We start from the raw sequence: 24,699 nt of genomic DNA, 5'->3' as shown, positions 1-24,699 counted from the left end.
TCTCACCTGCCACTGTTGATTACTGTGAGGTCAGAACCTGAGCATATGTCTTCCACAATGTAGGAATTTTCTTTGCAAGACACATTCAGAGATGTATAGTTTGGCTTGCACACAGTCAGAAAGTAGGGAGCCTGATATCCTGTGGACAATTGTATGATGTCTGTAATGAGAGCTGTGGAGCATAGGCCAAAGACATGAACACCTATAAACAAAATGAAAAACATCATTTTACCAAATTGTCTCAGCATCTGTCATGTTCATGACACACTAATATGATAACCTAAAAACATCTCTTGTCATAATTTTCTTCATGTCAATTTTGAGAAAACAGCATAGAACATTCCTAAACAGATAATGTAAAAAACAAAGTTAGGGCAATGAGTAATTTGGGGACAGTTTTGTTCAATAAGGTAAATTCTTAACTATATTTTTTTGTCTTTTCTTTTTTGGTACTGGGGATTGAACCCAGGACATTGCAATTGCTAGGCAAGTGCTTTGCCACTGAGCTACATCCAAGCCCAAGGTCAGTTCTTAACATGATTCACCACAGGTCACTTGTCAGACACTTGAAGCTTGGTAAGTCAACTCCCTGTGGAATTTATGGGGTACTGAATGGCCAGGTGTTTGTGGCTGAGATATGAGGATCAAGGCTCAAAGCCAGCCTGGGAAGAAAAGTCCATGAGACTCTTATCTCCAATTGACCAGCAAAAAGCTGGAAGTAGTTCAAGTGTAGTTCAAGTGCCAGCCTTGAGCAAAAAAGCCAAGTGAGAGTGTGAGGCCCTGAGTTCAAGCCCCAGTACTGACTCATAATACCAAGAGGAATACTACTAATAATTTGAAACTGCTGAGTACTTTGGAGTAGCCAAAGCTCATTCCTGATCCTGGTCTTTAACTCCAGCCACAGTCAATAAACCCTATGGAATCCATTCTTATTCTCTACAAGAAGCCACAGTCATGCCACAAATGCTAATAAACAGAGAAGGCAGGCTGGCTTTGTCATAATAATAACAATAATAAGAACAGCTGGGTTCTAGGAGCCTGTTTCAAGTTCAGAATTTGGGGATGATATTCTAATATCTTCTGTCAGAATTCCAACCTTTGGAGACCCTTTGTGGATCAGTCAACAAAAATCTCAGCTACTCAACTTTTAGGCCTGACTCACTTTGCTTGCTTGGGTTCCCTCCTTCAAATGTCTTGCTCTCTGCTCAGATTTGCATGATCTGGAACTTACCCACTCCTTTTTAATTGTGTTGATGCCCTTGGCTCGATTCTAACTTGAACCTCTGGATTCTTACTTATGAACTATTCAAGTGGGCTTCAGACCCATAGCACTGGCTTGTACTACTGTATTTTGCAGTTTTCTTCTCTGGTTTTTTATTATCTAATCACCAGGGATCCAATTCCTCCTTCACACACATATTCACAATTTATGACTCAGAAACATTATTTCTACATTCTAATTCCTAGAAGCATATAACATCATAGTGAAGCAAATAAGGATCTGCAGATCAAAAGGATGCAGACAGCATTTCAGATAGTGTATAAGAAAATGTTTTAAAAATGGGGCTTAAGGAATGATTTAGAGCAGATATTTCATCTCATGCAAGAGAAGGTTGTATTCAACTATACCCAGTCACTGGGAATGAATAGAAAACATTCCAGTTGTGATATACTGTGGGTGACCACCAAAGTTAGCTTGAAAAAAATCTGTGTTATTTTCTTTTTGCCTTGTTTCTTCATTTTGATAATAATATCATTTGATAATGGTCTTTGGTAGGGTAAGCGGTGGGGGAGGAATCAAAAATCGAGGGACAAAGGAAGAACAAATGCAGCAATGTTACTCTGGATATCGCGTTGAAAATGAACTACATAATTTGTGGGTGAGGATAGGAGGGAAAAACTGCAAGAGAGCAAGAAAAGGAGGGACATTGTCCAAAAAGAAATGTACTCTTTAACTCTCTGTACATTACCTTGACAATAAAAATAAAATTAAATTACAAAAGAAATGTACTCTTTAGCTGATTTATGTAACTGTAACTGCTCTGTATATCACCTTTATAATTGCAATAAAAGTTTTTTTTTATTCTGTGAATTCAACTACATGAATATGATCTCATCTAATTAGAAAAGATGAAGATTTAGAAACGTATTTGATTCAGATACTTCTTATCTAGGCCCATAGGCTTCCTATAGACTTATAAACAATAGGAGGCAAAGCTAGAGACTGCAATGAAGGGACAATAGCCACAATGCAGAACTCTAGGGTGACATTCCCATATGTGTTCTATTCATGCTGGCCTGCTTACATTTATTCTTTATTTAAAAAATTAGAGCGCATGTGGTGAAGACATTTAAGTGCAAATTCATGTTTCTACCAGAGTTACAATAAAAATGCACTGAGATGGAGGAGGGTGGAGGGGGGGGTCGTTAATTCTCAAAACAAGAACCATACCGCTAAACAACACATTTACAATATGAAGTCTCAATTTTGGAGTGTTACCAGTTTCTTATATGTCATAAATTTCACTGTCTTCCCCAAATCATACACCTAAATGATGACTTTAGAGATTTAATATCTGTGATTAAATTTAGCATTTCTGTTTGGAAAATAATTTTTTTACATTGTGGTTTCCCACACCCACCAACAAATCTGACAGCTCTTCTAAGAAAAGAGTTGAAGTTACAGCCGCCGGCATTAATATTGGGCTCCAGTCCAACTCCATTTCTTCTTTTGGACAGGCAACAGTAGAGAATTCCTTCCCCTACCATGATCTGCAAAGACAAAAGGGGGTTTAGGCAAGAGTCTTGCAATACTTGTCACAGTAGCAATATAAAATGTATCTTCAGCATCTCTTAACACCATCAATTCAACACAGCAGTGTTGTATTTTTCTTAAAAGCATATTGAAGTATATGCATTTTCCTCTGAGTGTTTGGGCAAGCACTGAGAAATAAGCAACTGGGGTACTGCAAAGGGATTTGACCGAGTTCTCTGCACTGGGAAGATTGTGAGATCATCCAGGTACTTCAGCCTAGCTGTAGCAATCAAGCTTTGGACCTTAGCTCAACAATTATTCTCCATCATCAGGCACATGATGATTCACCTTGGCATCTTTTCATCCTTAAATTCATGAAAACAAGATGCTTGGGGAAATGAAAGGATACCATCATTTGGAGCAGTAACATTGTGTGTGTGTGTGTGTGTGTGTGTGTGTGTGTGTGTGTGTGTGTGAGCAGATTAGAACAATAAGCCAAGTTTGAATTCAGCAGAAGATTTAACTCATGGAGAGCAAGTGTGTGTCAAAAGGTACCATGGAATGCCTGGCTGTCCCCTACACCTTTCTTCTATGCTTTGTATCATCTGCTAGAGTAGACAGGATCCACATATGGTTGCTGAGCACTTGCAATGTAGCTACTATAAATGGGCTGAATATGTCATTCTATTCAATTGTGTTCCATGATTTTTTAATTAAATAAACTTGAAGATGAATATTTATTTCACAGCTTCACTGTAAAGATTATAACTATATGTAGTGTTGAAACCACGTAGAGAAGCCTCTCAGTGGTCATTATTAGCTTAGCATTTTTTTTAAGTACTTAAAATTCTAGGGTTTATAGTGCCTTAAAAACTAATGACATGGGCTGGGAATATGGCCTAGTGGAAAGAGTGCTTGCCTCCTACACATGAGGCTCTGGGTTCGATTCTCCAGCACCACATATATGGAAAATGGCCAGAAGGGGCGCTGTGGCTCAGGTGGCAGAGTGCTAGCCTTGAGCGGGAAGAAGCCAGGGATGGTGCTCAGCCAGGGATGGTGCTCAGGCCCTGAGTCCAACGCCCAGGACTGGACAAAAAAAAACAACACAAAAAACTAATGACAGTAAGCCTATGGCATTCAGCTTTAAGAGTTAATATTATTATATTTAATTCTACATGGAGGTAATCTAGTGTATGCTCTATTAAAAAGAACGTTAATAAGCATCAAGATTCAGCCAGGCACCAGTGGCTCACACTCATAATCCTAGCTATTCAGGAGGTTGAGATCTGAGGATCACAGTTTGAACCTAGCCAAGGCAGAAAACTCCCTGTAAGACTCTTATCTCCAATTAACCACTCAAAACCCAGAAGTGGTGCCATAGTTCAAAGTGGTAGAGCCCTAGCCTTGAGCAGAAGATCTCAGGGACAGTGCCTGAGTTCAAGCCTCACAACCACCACCACCAAGAAAAAGAGTCAAGATTCTTATGTATAAGATATTCATCTATATTATATAGATGATTTATTATACATGTTTCATAATACATTTTATATTTATTATTTTTGTTGAGATTCTTGTATATGATATATATATTTGTATATAGTATAAAATATAAGACTCTTGTATATGATTTAAAAAGCACTCATTATTGAAAGGCATTGGAGCAAAGTTAAGAGAGTAACTCTTCATTTCTTTAATAACAATTCTTTGAATGAATTTGTTTTGTTTTTCTCTTTCCAAATACATGTGTAATGATTCAAACCTTGTCCATGAATGCTAAATTATGTAGGAATTTATTAGTACAATGCTATTAGGGAAACGTTTTTTTTATGATACAACACAGTGGCCACTAATTAAAATGACCTTGAGACTACAGAAGTATTATTTTAAATGTTTCAGTATGCTAAAACTTCTATGTCAAGAGGGTGTATCAGCAATATTGGCTTTAATTATGAAGGATGAATAGAGGTTTCTTGTTAGTATATTGACAAGGCCCAATTGCTCTCATTAAAGGGCAAATAAATTTTATCTTTGTTATTCTATATGTATTTGCATGAGCTTTCAAAATAACTTGATTTGGTTTCAAGAGAATTTTCAGAGTAAGGCTTCATACTTCCTAATGTAAATCCAAATTATTTCTGGTTGTTTCTATTTCTGAATAGCATGTTGGTCTGTTGCAAGACATTGGAGGATTTAGACTTGACAATAAAACTATTTGTTGCTGTTGTCATAGTTTATGATGTTGTTGTTGTTATTATTATTATTATTACTGCCAGTCCTGGGCCTTGTACTCAGGGCCTGAGAATTGTCCCTGGCTTCTTTTAGCTCAAGGCTTCCCCTCTACCTCTTGAGCCATAGTGACACTTCTGGCTTTTTCTGTTTACGTGGTGCTGAGGAATCGAACCCAGAGCTTCACACATGCAAGGCAACCACTCTACCACTAAGCCATATTCCAAACCCATGATGTGTATTTCTTTTAGCAATATTTTGTTTTATGCTGTACCTAGCCTTTAAAGAAGCAATGCAAGTGTGTGTGTGTGTGTGTGTGTGTGTGTGTGTGTGTGTGTGTATGTAGTGTAGTGTATGTAATATTATGGATGGGTTTTAGGAAGAGATAAGTTTTCTAACAACTGTTCTATGAGTGATATTGAAAGGAAATATTCTGTCCTTGAAATAGGACAAGCATATAATCTAAAATGTATTTCTTCTACAATAAAACAAGCCAATAAAAATATTGCCATATTTATTAAAGTGTCTTCAATGTTTAAATTTCCAACGAATGACTTTTTAGAAGCTGTGTTATATTTAATAATGTTCTACAAGCAGGCTATATACTCTCCTAATGTCAAGGTTAGTGGCTGAGAACAGTAATCAAATTCTGGTAGAAAATGAAATTACATGTTTTTATCCTTAACCAATTAATAATAAAGTTTTATTCCTAGGAAGAGATGGTATATATATTTTTAATCTATTCATTGAACTTCATGAAGATTTATCATAAACCCAGAAATTCTGGGCTGTTTTCTCTGAAAAATAATTTTCACAGAACCTAAAGGAAATGCTTGTTTTATTATCACTCTACAGTAAATTAGAATTGAATGTTGAAGAATGAAAATTTAGAACTGAAGGGTGATTTTGGAAGAAAGAAATAACAATCTATATTTCTCAGAATTGAAAAGCATTTTTACAGTTTCATGTCTAACATAAGGACAATGTCTCAAAGAATAAAAAGAAATCTGGCAAGCAAATAAATGATTCATATTTAAATGCATCCATAAAATCATTTATCTTTCTTCTGTCGTATAAAGTCCCTCTTAAAGACTCAATCTTGCTTCTGTGGTGTCTTTCTCCCTGTGAATGGGTAAAAATAGGAATTCTCTCTCTGTCTCTGTCTGTCTCTTTGTCTCTGGCTCTGTCTGTCTCTGTCTTTCTGTCTCTCTCTTTCTGTGTGGTGTGTCTCTCTCTGACCCATTTCCAATGATGGGTCCCTCTGCCTGTCTGCTTTCCTCCTGACTCTATTTTGGCTACCGGTTTGTGTCACCATAAAGATGAAATAAAATGATGTCATTGAAAGTCAAAGGTTAGAATATTTCTGTTATTGTCACTTACAAGAAGGGTAGTAGTAGCAAGGGAAGTAACCGTGTAGTAAGATTACAGATAGAATAAGGGTCCTAGAGCAAGATTACTATGTAATACTATGTAATAATGAAAAAAATGTAGGTTTGGGGAGAAGTCCTTCAAAACAGAGGGAAAATAAAGTGATGTCCAAATGTAAAAGATGTATAACACAGATTTGGAGAGAAAGATGTGAAAAAGAAATAGTATTTGATTTGAGCACGCACAAAATCTGACTCATTGTGGAGCTGGTTTACTCAAAATGTATGAAAGCAAGCCAGGCACCAGTAGCTCACATTTGTAATCTGAGCTACTCAGATATTTGAGAGTTGAAGTTTATAGTTTGAAGTCAGCCTGGGCAGGAAAGTACATGAGTAACCACCAAAAAGCTGAAAGTAGAGGTATGGTTCAGGAGGTAGAGCACTGGCCTTTAACAGAAATGCCAAGTAATGACAACAGGCCTGGATTCAAGCCCTTCTGTCAAAACACACACACACACACACACACACACACACACACACACACACACACACACACACACACACACACACCCCCAGCATGGAAGAAAAAAAAACATACTGACATCTGGAGTGCACAGAAGTTTTCATATGGTATTAAGAGCCCTAGGGTCCAAATTCCCCCCTAGCTTGCTTCCCCTTTCATTAAGATGCACACTACTGCCTTGAAGGACCATGGAGACTCTCTTGAGCTGACTTCCAGTCAGGGGAAGGTAGCCATGGTGACCTTCCTCTTTCCTTTCTCTGGCCTCAAAAAGAAAGCCTCAAACTCAAATGACCCAGAGAACATCCTTGAACTTTATATTGAAGATGTGTGATGAGAAAAATGAGGGAATCAATAGAAGCAGGTACATGGTGGTGAGTTCAAGGCCACAGAACTTGCAATGGTATCAGGAAAAGAAGCACTGTGATAAAATGGTCCTGGCAGGGAGCAAGCATCATGATGAGACTTGTTTTCCACATGACTTGGTAAGTAACCCTGGGGAGGAAAGATTTCTAGCTATACATTGTATAAATGATAGCAGTCATAATCCTTTGTGGGGTATTTGACGTATTTTACATCAAGCACATCAATTATAATAAATCTGGGTACTGTAGCTCAATTGAAAGAAATAGTTTCTGGTGTGCTAGGTAGAAAGCACATGTTCTTCCTACTCTAAGTGACAAGCATTTTTATTAAGTTGTTTCAAAAAATGACAGGAAGATATTTTTTGCAATAGCAGCCTTTAAAAATGTTTCTCTTGGAGACACAACTATTTCCAAGTATATGGTTTTAATAGTTCTCATCACTGTGGAGTTTCTGTAATTTAAGTGACAGTGATTTTGTTTATTTGTTTTATTTTTGTTGCCAGTCCTGGGGCATGGACTCAGGGCCTGAGCACTGTCCCTGGCTTCTTTCTGCTCAAGGCTAGCACTCTACCTCTTGAGCCACAGTGCCACTTCCAGTTTTTTTCTGTATATGTGGTGCCGAGGAATCGAACCCAGGGCTTCATGTATATGAAGAGAGTACTTTACCACTAGGCCATATTCCCAGTCCTGTGACTGTGATTTTGAAGCATAGGAGTATTAAGGTTTTACAGAAAAGTCAACTTCCAATTTTATCTTCTGAGAATGCATAATTTACATACATAATTTATCTATAGTGTAAACATCATGATATTTATTAGTTAATATAGAAGTTCTTTTATAGAAGTTTTTAAAAATCAGAGCTACAAAGTTTAATAGAGATCTATGAAGTCTTTTCTAAAAGTGCTGCTATATCAATAGACCAAATCATTCCAGTATTGCATAAAACCTCCACTTAAATGCAGCTTTTAATGATTTAATAGCCACTTGCTCTGACATCCTGGAGCATGATCAAAGGAAAGCAAGAATTCCCACAAGGAGAATGGATATTATCACCCTAGAAACATGTTCTCTGATGATCAGGTAGTGTCTGGGGTAGAAGAGATGGTGGAGAAGCATGCGTATTAGTTGATAAATGAATTTATCTAAATATGTATTATTTATGTATGAAAGATATATTTACATATAAAATCACTAAAGCTATGCTTCAATCCAGTTCCAGAAGATTATAGCATTTCTTTATGTACATATGTTAAAATGTAAATATATTGTTTGTGTGTGTGCATGTAGCTAATTATCTTATCATGAGTGTGTTTGTGTGTGTATGGGTATGAGGTAAATTTTGATTTAATAGGTTTTTCTTTGTATTTTCTTATTTAAAAATGTGTATTGCTGCATATTAATAGTACAAACATCTTTTATCATAATAGGTTTTGCTTTCTATTTTCTTATTTAAAATTTGTATTGATGTATATTAATAGTACAAAAATCTTTGATCATAATTCCATAGATGTACACAGTATACAGTGTATATTAAACAGGTTTACCCTTTCTATTATATCTCTTAAGTTTTCTTCTTCCTTCTTTTTTTTCTTTTTTGCCAGTTCTGGGCCTGGGCACTGTCTCTGAGAGCTTTTGTGCTCAAGGCTCGTGCTCTACCAGTTGAACCACAGCTTCATTTCCAAGTTTTTGGTGCTTAATTAGAGATCAGAATCTCACACTTTCCTTCTAAGGCTGGTTTTGAACCATGATCTTCAGATTTCAGCCTCCTGAGTAGCTAGGATTATAGGCATGAGCCACCAGTGCCTGGCAGCCTTCCTTGTTTTAACCAGTATATTGTGGTTTGGTTATGTATAGATCTATACATATCTATGGATCTATATCTATCAATATTAGAACTATATAGATCTATATCATAAATCATATACAGATCAATCTAGTTATATAATATGTATATCCATATACCTATATATACCATTTATATAGCTATATATCTATCTATAGATATCATGACTTATATCTGTATATATCTATCTATAGATATCTGCATATATATTTATCTGTGTATTTATCTGTATATCTATAGATACTTGTATATGTAGGTCTATGTATATATGTATATGTCTATATGGATAAAGATATGCACCATGCTTCTATTCACTTCATCCCCTCAGAATTCTCTCCTTTCCCCAGATCAATATTCAAAATAAAAATAAGCTGTAATCAATATTTAAAAACATTTAAGCAGAAATCTTTGACCATATTTTATTATATTTTCTGTTCTTTAGACTTTAGATGGCAAACACATAAAATGAAAATTAATCAGTAGATGTGAAAATATCTTATTGCTCATTCAAAAAGTATAGATTTACAAAAGCTTTTCCAGAATGGCTTATAAAAGTGTATATATCGGTCAATAATTTTTGACGTCACATAATCTTTCTTAACTTTCAATGCCAATAATTTTAAAGTAACAATTAAATAATGATGTTGAAGTATCCCCAAACTCTTCCACGTTCAAAATTAGTAATTTGCCTTTTCCTTGTTATAACATGTTACATGAATGGGTTTTTAGTTTTCTAGGGCTGACAAATGAATGCAGTTGTGTATGTTGTAGAAGCAGGTTAATTCTTACCGTGATTGCAGGTCCTGCAAAAGCCAAGCTAAGCAACATGAGGAAGGGAATGGCCTCCTGGGTTGGTTCGATGTACGGCATGCTGAGGCTCCGGTCATAGCAGCTGAACCCGGAGTGGACGGGTTTGAAGACATCGGTGAGTTCAAGGAAGTAGAGGCTAACCACGGAGGACGCCAATATCGGCAGCTGAGGAGGAAGGACACAGATTCACTTACTCTATAGACAGTGCATGCATGCGACCAGTCTGCTGTAAGGGAGAGACAGGTGGATGTCTCTGCCTCTCACACAACTTCTTTCTGGTCCAGAGTTAAAACCATAATGGCAGGCTAAGTTTCTGCTTTCACAGTTCATACACCGTTGCCACCAGCCCCCCTGGGAGCCCATGTACTTCATCATCTTCTAACCAGATTTCCACTTGCATTCTTCACCTCCCAATCTGTCCATCTGTTCTTTATACAGTATCCTAGTGGGTCTTTGAGAAAGATTTGCATCCATGTCACTCTAACTCAACTACTCTGTCTGTTCCTTTTCTACCCAGATGCAATCCTCTCTCTCTCTTCTTTCCTTCCTCTCTCCTTCCCTCTCTCTCTCCTTCCCTCCCTCCCTTCCTCTCTTCCTCTTTATCTCTCTCTCACTTAGTGATTTCACCATTCTGCAATACCCCCTTCCCATGACAATCAACTTAAATTTTCACACTTGTCTTATGACAACCCAATTCATTTCTGCCAAGGTTTCCTTGCGCTCACTAGCAGGCCCTTCTTCCTTTCGTGTAATTCCATGGCCCTTTTGTTGACAGGCTTGTGATCATCCTTTATGGTGTCTCTACACTAGATAGGGTGGTGAGCTTTTGATGCATTACCCTGATCATTAGGTTGGGTTTCCTTCATGGCACTTATCAGGTAAAATTATCTTGCCAGTTTAGAATTTCACTTATTTACTTTTCATCATCCATACTCTCTCCCTGAAATAAATGCTCCATGAGGAAAGAATACAACAACATTATTTTTTGCTGAGTTTCCAGTGTACATGGTTGCTCCTGAAACATGGTACTCATGCAATACATTATTTAACAACTTAACAAAGCAATAAATACCCACTGATAAATGACTAATGGGATAATTGTGTAAACTAATTAATTACAATAACTAGGTTAGATTTACTGCAGCCAATAAAAATACAAGTGAACAAAGAATTTCAGAGAGCGACAAATAATTTGTCCTGTAAATTGTTCCCATATAATACTTAGGAGATAATGTACCCACTAAAATAATTCATTTTATTATCTGAAATTCTAATTGTAGTGCACCTTTGGTTGTCTGGTCAGCTAAACGAGGCACAATGTATTTTCCAGATTTTTAAAATAGAATATGTGAACTCAATTCATTCAGCCTACAGTGTGGCAGATACAATGTGGGTGCTAGCTATAATGCAGTGAATAAAACATAGAATTGCCCAACCAGTACCATAGGCTTTGTGGGAGACATGATCACAGCTAAAGACAGAATATGGAATGGTTTGCCTAATGTCCAATGTTTCAGAACCTGAAACTGCAGACTTACACAACACTGGAAGAATTGCTGAAGGCCTTATTATATAGGGAAGACATATTTACCTAACCAAACAGTGTATTTTTGAAAATAATGCTATTGGCCACTAATTATTTCTAGTTCTTTGTCTTTTTAAAATGTAATTATACAAAGCAGTAATCTGTTTTCTATTCCCAGGCGGTACTTTTGTAGTAAGATGAACATTTACACTTATTGCCAAAATATCTTTTAAGGCAGAGACTAATCTTATTTTTAAATGGCCACTAATGATTACTGATACCATAGTGAGTTCATGTATGTATATTATATATGTATATATATAATTTATCCATGGCATACACACATATATGTATATATGCATGTATGGTACATACACATATTAGTATTTTTACATATTACCCATTTCAAAGTTGCCAATTTCTTAGTTATATATTTTTCTATCTGTGTTAATATATATAATATCCTCTATCTCTCTGTCCTTCTAGGTGTATTGGTACAACACTAAAAAACCAGAGTCAAGTAGGTCATGAGTTTGAGGCCTAGGATAAATAGATAGGCTCTATTTTGTTGTATGAGCAATGTCATAAGTCAAGGAATATAATTGTATAAGTTGCCCAAAAGAATATTACTATATTACAAAAGAATATCTTAAATGGTATCTTAATAGTAATAAAAATAACATTTTAATACTATTTCCATATTGGAGATATTAAATGAGAGTGGGTTAGAGCCAGTCAATACACATCTCCAAATACATAAAATGTGAAATTTAACACATCAATATATATTTCACTCTCCTTGTTAGCCTAACTCTCTCTTTGTCTTTACATAATTTTTATTTGCATATTATTTGAAAACATATAAATTCATATACTATGCCCGAAAACTGTATTTCACTGCATTTATCCAAGTATTAAAAGTAACTTTTCATCGGAAATATTTAACAACAAAAGTCTCTTTTGACTATAAAAACTTAGCAGAGAGATGGTGAATACAGTCATAATAGGCAATGTATATATTTGAAAATGGAGCTAGGTAACTTAAGGGGATGGGTGGGGTTGGGAGAGATGGGGAGAATGATGGAAGGACATTGTTCAAGATGCACTGTATTCATAAATTGTCATGTTGAACTAAAACCACTTTCTACCATTACTTAAAGATAATAAAAATAAATATATAAGCTCTAGTCCCTCCCCCATCCTGAAACTTAATATTACCTCTTTTGCTTACCCATAATGGTTCATGAGTCCTCTTACTTCAGAATTAACATTTTACAAATATTAAAAAAGGAAATCTAGCAGACATTATTGGCTAAAAATAAGAAAAACTATATAAATTTATTTTGATGACATTTAAATGAGATATCAAAGATGAAATTAATATTACTTTAACAGGATATATCCAAACTTAACCAACAAGATTTAAACCAACTAAACAGAACTGTATCAAGTAATGAAATAAAAACAAAAATAAGAGATCTCCCATCCAAGAAAAGCCCATGTCTAAATGAATTCACAGTGGAATTCTATAAGGCCTTCAAAGCAGAATTCACACCAATACTCCTCAAACTCTTCAATGAAATTGAAAGTGAAAGTCTACTACCAAACACATTCTATGGAGCCAGCATAACTCTCATCCCAAAACCAGACAGAGACTCATCAAAAACAAGAGAACTATAGTCCTTCCATTTCCTTATGAATGTGAGCCAGACCCAAAGAAACATGGACTCTAAGGTCTCTCTCATAGGGAATAAGTAGCACAGGTTTAGGCTAGTCACTGCAGAGGATCACAAGAGCCCAATAGCTATGCCCCTATGAATGCATAAGATTATGTTAAGTGAAATGAACTCCATTTTATGGGAATGAGTGTTATATTACTGTTGTAATTACTTTCAACATGCCATGTGAAACCATAGCTTCTATTGTTGATGATCCTCTTGTATCCCCTTCCTGTGGTTGTACCTGCACTATCACTGTATCTTATCTGAGTACATTGGAAACTGTATATACTGGTATTAGAACTAGGAAAGTGAAAGGGAACACCAAAATTGAGAGACATAGGATAAAAAGACAAACAACTACAAAAGAAATATTTGCAAAACTGTTTGGTGTAAACCAACTGAACAACTCATGGGGGGAGATGGAAATGGGGAGGGGGGAGGGAGGAATGAGGGAGGAGGTAATAAACAGTACAAGAAATGTATCCAATGCCTAAAGTATGAAACTGTAACCACTCTGTACATCACTTTGACAATAAATAAGAAAATAAATAAATAAAATAAAATAAAAAAGAAAAGAGAACTATAGACCCATTTCTTTGATGAACATCAATGCAAAACTTCTCAACAAAATTCTGTCTAATTGACTTCAATATGACATCAAAAATTACACTATGATCAAACCAGATTCATTCCAGGGATGGAAAGCCGGTTTAATATACACATCAATTAATGTAATCCACCAAATAAATAGAAGCAATGAGAAGAATCACATGATAATTTCTTTAAATGCAGAGAAAGCATTTGACAAAATCCAGAACCCATTTAAGATGAACTCTTTGGAGAAACAAGGATTCCAGAAAACTTTCCTGAATATAATACAGGCTGTATATGACAAAGCTACAGTGAACATTATACTTAATGGTGAAAAGTTAAAGCCATTTCCTTTAAAATCAGGAGAAAGGCAAGGATGTCCACTATCTCCACTCCTCTTCAACATAATAGTAGAATTTCCAGCCAGAGCAATAAGGCAAGAGGCAAATATAAACAGGATCGAAAAAGAGAAAGATGAAATAAAACTCTCTCTTTACAGATGACATGACCCTGTATTTAAAGAACCCCATAGATTCTACTCCAAAGTTACTTAAGCTGATCCAAATCTTTGGCAAAGTAGCAGGATATAAAATAAATCTTCAATTTCAACATACTATGTGAAACTGCACCTTTTGTTCTCTCGTATTCCCCTCCTATGGTTTTACTCCTGCTCTTACTGTAACTGATCTTAGTACCTCGGATAATGTATAGACATGTATTGGAACTAGAGAAGGGAAAGGGAATACCAAAAACAAGAGACAAAGGATAAAAAGACAAAAAGCAATACTTACAAAAACAATTGGTGTAAACCAACTGTACAACTCAGGAGGGGGTAGGGAGCTGGGGAGGGGGGAGAAGGAGGAAAAATGAGGGAGGAGGTAACAAGTTGGATAAGTAATGTACTTGCCTTACATATAAAACTGTAACCCCTCTGTACTTCACTTTGATAATAAAGAAATAAAAACATCAATGGCTTTTCTGTATGTCAACAATGCGAAGAGCAAGGCTGAAATCAGGAAAGCAACTCCTTTTGCAAAAGCTCAAAAAAACATAAAATACTTAGGAATAACCTTAACCAAAGAAATGAAAGCCCTCTATGATGAAAATGTTAAAAACCTTAGGAAATTAAAGCAAAACTTAGGAAATGGAAAAACCTTCCATGCTCCTGGATTGGGAAGATTAACATCATGAAAATGGTAATACTGCCAAAGGCTATCTACAAATTCAATGCAATACCCCTCAATATCCCTACACCAGTCTTTAATGAAATAGAGGAAGCAATCCAAAAATTCATATGGAACAATAGACCCTGAATAGCAAAAACAATCCTAAGCAGAAGAATAGTGCTGGAGAAATATCAATACCAAACTTCAATCTCTATTACACAGCTACAGTAATAAAAACAGCTTGACAAAATAGGCCTGAGGACCAGCGGAATAGAACTGAAGACCCAGAAATGAAGGAAATGGAAGGACTTGGAAAAATCTTACTAAGTGAAGTGGGCCAGACCCAAAGAAACATGGACTCTATGGTTTCCCTCATTGAGAATAATTAGTACACATCTAGGATAGTCATAGCAGAAGATCACAATAACTCAATAGCTATGTCCATATGAACACATAGATGATCCTAAGCAAAATGAACTCCAAGTTATAGAAATAAGTGGTTTATCATTGTTGTTGTTATTTTCAATGTACCATGTAAAATTACACCTTTTTCTGTTGTCTTTCTTTCCCATGAGGTCACTGTAACTGATTTTGGTACTCTGGGTATTGTATATATGTTTATCAGAACTAGGGAAGGGAAGGGGACATCAAAATGGAGAGACAAAGGTTAAAAGGTAAACCAGTGCAATAGCAATACTTAGAAGACAATATGTTGTAAACCAAATACACAATTGGGGGAGAGTGAGGGAATTGGGGAGGGGGGAAGGTGGGAGAAAAATGAGGGAGGAAGTAGCAAATTTGATAAGCACTCACTGCCTTACGTATGAAACTGTAACCCCTGTGTATGTCACTTTGACAATAGATAAATTAATAAATTAATTAAAATTTTAAAAGTAGGTAGACACAATGCAAAATATTATTTTGACAGATCTATATAGATGGGCATTACAAATTACATTTTTACTTTTAGGTATCTAACAAGAAGAGTGAATGAAAGAGTGAACCAAACTACAATTAAACAATAATATAGAAGACAGAAATTATTTGAAGATTAGAAAAGATGTTTTCCCAAAGGAAATACTAATTTTAATTATTGGTATCTGCTATACAACTTGTGAGTGAAAAAAATAAAACCATTTTGTTAATATTATAGTATTTCCAAGAGAGGACAAACAAAAGAAATATGTTTCAAAAGATCACATTTCTCTGTAATATTGATCTTTCTGAAGCCAAGTTTAACAACACAAATTTGTAGTATGTATCAGTTTTAATGACATTTTTATAGGCTTTATCATGACATTTTATCTCGACCAGGCACCTTATTTGCTTAGCTTGCTGGTAATAAGGACAAGTTTTATTTCCGATTTGGGAACATTCATTTGGGTGCCCAACCTGGAAGAACATATATTAGTTCAATACTTGGCCTTTCTCATGGCCATAGTGAATTCAACGTCCTATAGGACCCTCTTGAACTAACAAGGCCCTAGTCACCAAGAACTAGTTAACTAACATATATGGTATGGAGAGCTCACCTAGTTATCTTTTTTTCTTTCAACAAATATCTATTGAAAGCTGCTAGTCCTAGACCTTGTTTTAGATCCTGGGAATAAGGATGTAATCAAACAAAGTCTTTTTCTCATGAATGTTCACTGTTGTTGAGAAAAAAGTAGATAAAAATGAAAAGGTCATGGTACTTGAGTGCCTGGATTCTTAATTTAGATCATGGAAGTCCTAACTTCTCAGCTATTTCAGTAGACTCTTTAAGGAGGAAGAGAGAATGAATCACACAAAACTCAAGTAGAAAGCATAATGGAATAGAGGAAGTTACCCTAGAGGAAGTCCAAGAAACAAATGTAGGGCCAGATTTTGCAGATAATTGAAGTTGGTGGTAGAAGTTAGGACTGATTAAAAATATAAAATTGGAAACATTTTAGAGGATTGAATTGGACTTGAAGGTTTAATAAGCTTCAAAATACCTTTAACAAAGACTATTCTGGCTCTCGGGTTGAGAATAGATTGCAATGTGTTTAAAGTAGAGGAGGGTCAAAATTTAGAAAGCTCTCCAAAACTTAGTAATTATTTTGAGATGCTAGGCACAGGCTCTAAGTACAAGGACTATGGAATAAACCAAGCATAAAATGCCTTACACTTATCTGGTTCATGTTCTAGTAGATAAATAGCAGACTCAGAAATTTAAGCAAGAGATGAGATAGGGAAGTGGAGCTATAGAGAAATCCTGATTCTGATTATAGTGTGGGAGACAGAAGTACCAAGCCTTCAGTGGATGATCATTGGAAAGCAAAACTACAAAGACTGATTTCAGATCTGAGCAATTGAGCAAGAAATGTCATTTCTTTTCTGACATAGAGAAGGCCAGAAGGTGGAATCTGAGATTCTATTTCAGAAATGTTGAAAATGAGAGACCTCTTATTTAAGACTAGAAGACACTAGCATGCCATTCTGGAGTTAGAGTGAAAGGCAGATGTGAAGCTAAAATCATCATTATAGGACAATTTGAAAAGCAGTAGAATGATTTGATCCTGACTTTTGAAAACACATAAGCAAGAAATTTCAAGGTGAAATTGGCTTTATTGTTATATGAGCAATGTCACAAGTCAAAGAATATAATTGTATAGGTTGTCCAAAAGAATATTATAAAAGAATATTTTGAATAATATTTTAATAGTATTTTGATAATAATTAAATAACATTTTAATATTATTTCTATATTATAGCTATAAAATGGGAAGAGGTTAGAGCCAGTCAAATATCACCAAATATATAAAATGTGAAATTTAACACAGAGTATATCTATAAAATAAGATTCATACTTAAAAAATATTAGCAGGGCTGGGAATATGGCCTAGTGGCAAGAGCGCTTGCCTCCTACACATGAAGCTCTGGGTTCGATTCCCCAGCACCACATATATGGAAAACGGCCAGAAGGGGGGCTGTGGCTCAGGTGGCAGAGTGCTAGCCTTGAGCGGGAAGAAGCCAGGACTGGCCAAAAAAAAAAAAAAATATATATATATATATATATATATATATATATATATATATATATATATATCTGGGGATATGGCCTAGTGGCAAGAGAGCTTGCCTCGTATACATGAGGCCCTGGGTTCAATTCCTCAGCACCACATATACAGAAAACTGCCCGAAGTGGCGCTGTGGCTCAAGTGGCAGAGTGCTAGCCTTGAGCAAAAGTAAGCCAGGGACAGTGCTCAGGCCCTGAGTCCAAGGCCTAGGACTGGCCAAAAAAAAAAAAAAGAAGTTTGTCAAAGATCAACACATTTTGATAAGGAAATTATCTACTTATTACAGCATAAGTGTCTGTCTCTGTATTTCTGTCTCTTTCTTATCTCTTTCTCTCTATATAATATCTGTTATGTAATTATTATGTATTATATATTTACTATCTTATTAATTATGTATAATATGTAACATCTATAATATATACACTATATATATATATATATATATTATTTTTTTTTTTTTGGTGCTTGTCCTGGAACGTCAACTCAGGGCCTTGTGCACTCATTTGCTTTTTTGCTCAAAGCTGGTGCTCTACCACTTGAGTCACACCTCCATTTCCCTAGAGTATAATGCTTCAATTATTTTCTGAAGGTTTTATTTACTTATTTTTGCCTTGTAGCCAGTACAAAGTTTCCTTCCAATAGTGACAATGATAATCACAGCTGTAAAAATACAGTGTAAACTTTTATGGTTTATACAGTTATCTTCATCTTTATCATAATATATTCAGATTAGCTACAAAGAGCTCCAGAAGCACAGCAGATAAACATACTGACACCTTTGATGTTATTAAAGGAACAGGTCAGAGTGCACATGTTACATTTATTCCAGGTCTAGAAATGTGAGCTGGTTTAGCTCAGAAAATGCCAAGTATAGATAAAATTAAAGCAGGACAGAATGAGTGAGCAAAATTGAAACTAGACAGGGAAATCAGTCGTCTCCTTGATTTATTCCACCCGCTTCTAGACTTTAACCCTTCCAGGCCTCCTTTATTATCAGTGAAATGAGGGGCTCTTACCCTGCCCTCTGATTGCAGAAAGCTCTAGGGAATGACATGATTTAAGAAAGATTCTTCTCCTTTTTTTTTGTACTGACATGGCCCTAAACAAAGGCAGCAGGGTTCCTATCTCATGTTTTTTGCCATTTAATTCATCCTCCAACAAGAGTGCCAGACTAATTCTCCTACAATTGACATCTGACAAGACATTTAATAATGTCCTTCCAATAATGAAATCACAAAAGACCTAGAATGACAGCATGACCTTTTCTAGTATAAGTTTAATTGATTATCCCTCCTTTCTTGTTCAATTTCTCTTTGTGCATAAACTCCACTGTCCTCGTCCCAAACAGACATGCTCCTGTTACACTTATGTTTCAAAGAGATGATTCGGTCTTATCTCTGTTATACTTTCTCATTTTTTTTCTCATCAAAGTCCTTATTCTTTGCAATTATTTTTCCTTCCTGGATCCATTCAGTTAAGGACTCTACCTCCCATTCTACACGTCTGCTTTATGGAAGGGAGTAGCAGACTTCCTTTGCTTGCAGTTATTTGTGTATGACTAGCTTTTGTTCTGTAACCAAACATTTGAAATAAAATCTTTGTAATTCACACAATGCTTTGACTGCTTCATGCCTCCATTAAATATTTGCTTAATTTCATTAGAATTCAGGAAAATTACTAAGGAACTGAAAACATAGACAACATTTTAGCTATTGGTAGCATGTGAAAGGGACTCCTGTTGCCAAATTTGGTACTGTTTAATAAATTGCTACATTTAAATTTTTACCTTATAAAGTCTAGCATCTCCAACTTACAGATGAGAAAACTGAGGCACAACTATAAGTGAGAACACCAAATTTCTGCCCCAGTGTCTAAGTCCAGGAAATGTCCTCTACCCTTATGTGTCTCAACATTCTTCCCACCTCCATGGTGATGGTAGCCCAGTTCCCAGTTGGGAAGAAGGTCTTGCAGGGGATTGGAAAAGGTTACTCTGTTGTATAATTCTCATATACTACTCTGTGTGTGTGTGTGTGTGTGTGTGTGTGTGTGCGCACACGCTTGCGCGCACGCGCGTGCGCTGCTACTAGGATTTGAACTCAGGGCCTAGGCCCTATATCTTAGCTTTTTCACTCAAGGCTGGGGCTTTGCCATTGAGCCAACTACTCTTGCAGCTTTTTGATGGCTAATTAAAGAGAAGTGTCTCACAGACTTTCCTACCCAAGCTGGCTCTAAATCATGATCTTCAAGATCTAAGTTTCCTGCATTGAATCACTGTCTGCTGAGTTCCTGGAAGCATGTGCTGGTTCTGTCCTGCTGCGGCTTCTTGCATTTCACCATCTGGCACAAGTGTAGTGCTTTTCAGGAAAGGGCAGCCCCAGGGGAAGGCCAGCTTAGAGGACAGATGAGGAGAGATGCCCTTGTGTGCAAGGGTGTAAGTGGCCCTGAGAGGCAAGGGTGGCAGACACTTCCAAACCACACTCTTGCTAATGTGGTTTTCTCAGCTGAGGAAGGTTCTTTCTCATGAAGGTTCTCAGCAGTATTATTCTTTTGTGTGATGATTTTCCATAGGATCTTAAGAGTCTTTAGTTGGGTTGTAGATGTAATCTGCTTTTATCTTCAGTTCTTTCTGCCAGAGTCAAATATTTCTAATAATCAATAGCAGAAATGGGCCTACCTAAGGCAGTGAAGGCTTCTCTGGCTTCAGTTATTCCTCTCTGAATTCTCTGAAGCAGTGTAATCTGTGAGTGCCTTGCTCATTATGCAATCATCAAGAGAGATGGACAGATGGCACTTCATTTCCTGTTCTCCCTGACTTCTTTCTCCCCTACACAACACAGTCTTGTGTGTTTGTTTGTGAAAGTACTGGAGCTTGAACTCAGGGTCTTACTCTAAAACATGGTTTTTTTCTGCTCAAGACTGATGCTCTTCCACTTAAACCACCTTCCATTTCTAGCTTTTTTGGTGTTTAATTTTCTGATAAACTTGTCTGTCCAGACTAGCTTTGAACCATGATCCTTAGATCTTAGCCTCTAGAGTAAGTTGGTATTAATAGGCATGAGCCACCTGCACCTGGCTCAATTCACTTCATTATTCCTGATGTCCCATGTGTCCTCTATGTGGAATCTGTTAATACTTAGGTACAGGAACAAAATCCTGAATGCTTAGAAAGTTTTGATAGTCTAGCTAAGAAAAAATGTCCCCCACTTTTCAAAGGATAGCCTTTTAATATAATAAAGAGAATACATCCAGTTAAAAGATCATTGCTTATTTCTACCATAAAGAACTAATTGAATTCCTAGAGTTCTTACCATTGTATAAGCATTGAGGAAGACAAGAAATTTAAATTGGGTCTTTCAAATACCAATGATAACTAATACAAAGCCACTAAGAGACCTAAAAATATATGTTAGGTCTTATGGGAAAAAATTGTTCTTCTATGCCTTTATACTTGAATATGAACTACGTCTCTATGGCTCTAAAAAGACTAATTATAATCACTCCATGATTTAACAATAAAGTCTAAACTTATGGTAAGTGGCTGTTCTATTACCTGAATATTGATCTAGCAGTAGGCTTGGAGTTATATGTTTTTTAACCATCAGCCTTAACCCCAGGTGCTGAGCATTTGTTCTTCTTATATAATTAGACACTGAAGTATGTGCATTGCCTGGGAAAGCATTTTGTTCTTTCAAACAAATTAGAGACAAAGTCTTGAGACTGGGGACCGGTATTTCAAGTGGTCAAAGTAATTGCTTTTGAATCCTTTGTTCCAGGTGTAATTTCTCTTCCCCCATAACATATAGCTAACTTAAAAAATATACAGCACTAATAGTAATTGAATTCTGCTAATATTTTCCAGGTATTATTTAAGGGAATTTACATGTCTGAATTTCTGTGGTATTCACACCTCTCTGATAACGACACTATTATTTTTGCTCTTCTACAGATGAAAGAACACACCACACAGAATTTTCATGCTTTCTTTCTTTTTTTTTTTGGTAAGGTTATATAGCTTGGTAGCTGGATTACAAATTCAAGAAATCTGATTGGAGTTCATGCTTGTAATCACTGTATATAATGCCTCTTCCTAGAAACTTCCACCATTAACCTACCCTTTCCCAATGGCACTGAGAAACAAAAAATCAACATGGAGGTCCTTTTTTTCTTTATATATTGTAAATTCATCCCAGTATTTCTAGTGATGGGTATTATGCAATTTTTTATATCTTCTAAAGAAAAGTAAGATCTTTATATACTCAGTTTGAGTAGGACCTTCACTATTAATGGTATATTTTTTTTTATTTATCTAGAGAAAGCATTCTGGCATAAGCATGCTGGTAGTTATCTGGATAACTACACAAAGGAAATATATGCCTTTGTGGTTAAACATATTTTTAAATATCAAATAATACAGGTATTATGGGAAAACTATCATTACAACAAAGATTATAATGAGATATAACTAAAATTCTGTATTTGCGATGTGACACAACAATTTTTTAAATGTTAGCAATCTAAGGTGACATATTTTAACATAATTAAAGAATATTTTTATTTTTTATAATTTTAATTACTTTTTAATATTATTTACCAAAATCAGGTATTTAAACTAATCATTAAACTAGTTTTTTATACACTATTAAATTTCTTATTTCTATTATAAAAATTAGCCAGTTTGTTTAACAATGTACCTGACAGATGTTTGTAAGATACTTGGAGAAGTACTTTCTAATATAATTTAGAGGATGAGAAACTGAGAGTATCATGGGCTTCTCTCTCTCTCTCTCTCTCTGAGTTTTTCTGTCACATACTGAGACCTACATTTATAAACTCCCTTTTAAAATTTAAAATAGAGTTCTAATGCTACCTAAGGTCTGGTCTTACTTCCTAGGTTGTTAGCTTTGAAAGAGAATAGTGGTCATAAAAATCATAATGAATGTGCACTATTAATGTAGAACATTTTATTTTCTAGCACTCCCCAGATGTGCTTAAATTAAGTGGAATTAGATTATGTGTCTCACTGTGAAAATTGTAAAAAAAATAAGGTGCACCATGTATACAAACCCAACGTAATATATTTCAGACAAAGAAATGTATTTTCTTACTAAAAACTTAACTGAATAAACTGTTTCTGGATTGCTTGAGCAATGCAATCACTTGGGAATGTTTCATAACAGAAATAAGAACTTCCATAGTGTGAAAGAAAAGCTTAATACCTGATTTGGGTAACTAATATTAAAAATAATTAAAATGATAAAAAAACAATAATAGTCTAGGGGTCAATTAATAATCTTTGAACTAAGAGTCAATCAAGATACACACATGCACACACACACACACGTGCATACACACAATCACAGTCACCTTTAGCTGTATCATGAGGATTTTTGTACTGAATGGGAAACTCTGTAATCTGAAGGACATACAAACTGTGTTGTGGTTGATGAATTTTTCTAATCAAGCTCTCCACTAATTTCAAGGGTTACCTATCCACTAGAGGTTTAATTTGCCCTTACTCTTTAGGCCAAGCTTTGATAGCTCTATCATCTGGTTTGTGGACCTAAATGGTCCAGTACTGCTTTTTGATAAAGGAAAGCTCCTGCCCCACTGCCAAACAGCCTTGGCATCTATACCTTGTTAAACAGTTTCTACCTAGATTGTAAATTGCTTTCCTAACTGTGATTCTTAAACATGGCCTAAAAAAGAAAAGAAAAGAAAAGAAAGAAAACAAACTAACAGATGCTGGTGGGGATGCAGTCAAAAGGGAACTATAATACACTGTTGGTGGTAATGTAATTTTGCTCAACCACTCTGGGAAGCAGTTTTGAGATTCCTCAAAAAACTAAACATAGACCTGTTCTGTGACCCAGCAATTCCACTCCTGGAGTTTATGCAAAAGGTTACAAACCAGAATAGAGTAAAGCCACCAGCACAACCATGTTCATTGCAGCACTGTTCACCATAGCCAAGGTATGGAATCAGCCCAGATGCCTGTCAATGGATGAATGGATCAAGAAAATGGGGTTAGGGGCTGGGGATATGGCCTAGTGGCAAGAGTGCTTGCCTCGTATACATGAGGCCCTGGGTTCAATTCCCCAGCACCACATATATAGAAAACGGCCAGAAGTGGCGCTGTGGCTCAAGTGGCAGAGTGCTAGCCTTGAGCAAAAAGAAGCCAGGGACAGTGCTCAGGCCCTGAGTCCAAGGCCCAGGACTGACCAAAAAAAAAGAAGAAAAAAAAAAAGAAAATGGGGTTATATAAACACAATTGAAGTATACTCTTCCATTAGAAAAAATATACCTCTGTGGAGAATTGGAAAGACCTGGAAAATATTATGTTAAGTGAAGTAAGTCAGGCCCAGACAGATAAAAGATGCATGTTTTCCCTGCTATGTGAGAGCTCAATTTAATTATAAATTTACAAGTAAATACATTGGGTAGTATGCAAGTGCATACAAATATATTAACTGAAATATGGTAGATTCCAGGAATATCTCAAATTATGTAATCCCTTAGAAAGCCAAAGTAAAATTTCATCAAAAATAAAGAATCAGGGGCTGGGGATATAGCCTAGTGGCAAGAGTGCCTGCCTCGGATACACGAGGCCCTAGGTTCGATTCCCCAGCACCACATATACAGAAAATGGCCAGAAGCGGCGCTGTGGCTCAAGTGGCAGAGTGCTAGCCTTGAGCGGGAAGAAGCCAGGGACAGTGCTCAGGCCCTGAGTCCAAGGCCCAGGACTGGCCAAAAAAAAAAATAAAAAAAAAAT

At 36.0% G+C, this 24,699-nt stretch overlaps 1 protein-coding gene across 1 annotated transcript in view; it reads right to left on the bottom strand.

Moving 5' to 3' along the window:
- Plppr4 (phospholipid phosphatase related 4) overlaps positions 1 to 24,699 on the bottom strand; it is a 44,898-nt gene that overhangs the window by 5,878 nt on the left and 14,321 nt on the right. Inside the window, exons 2-4 of the mRNA XM_048352022.1 lie at positions 9,866 to 10,051; positions 2,643 to 2,772; positions 7 to 202 (exon numbers count right to left, since the gene is read on the bottom strand). Of these exons, the coding sequence (XP_048207979.1) occupies positions 7 to 202; positions 2,643 to 2,772; positions 9,866 to 10,051 (512 nt within the window). The remainder of the gene's footprint in view (positions 1 to 6; positions 203 to 2,642; positions 2,773 to 9,865; positions 10,052 to 24,699) is intronic.

The sequence above is a fragment of the Perognathus longimembris genome, chromosome 7 (genome assembly GCF_023159225.1).
Source record: "Perognathus longimembris pacificus isolate PPM17 chromosome 7, ASM2315922v1, whole genome shotgun sequence".
NCBI classification, from domain to species: Eukaryota; Metazoa; Chordata; class Mammalia; order Rodentia; family Heteromyidae; genus Perognathus; species Perognathus longimembris.
This window is presented reverse-complemented; position numbering and strand designations above follow the sequence as displayed.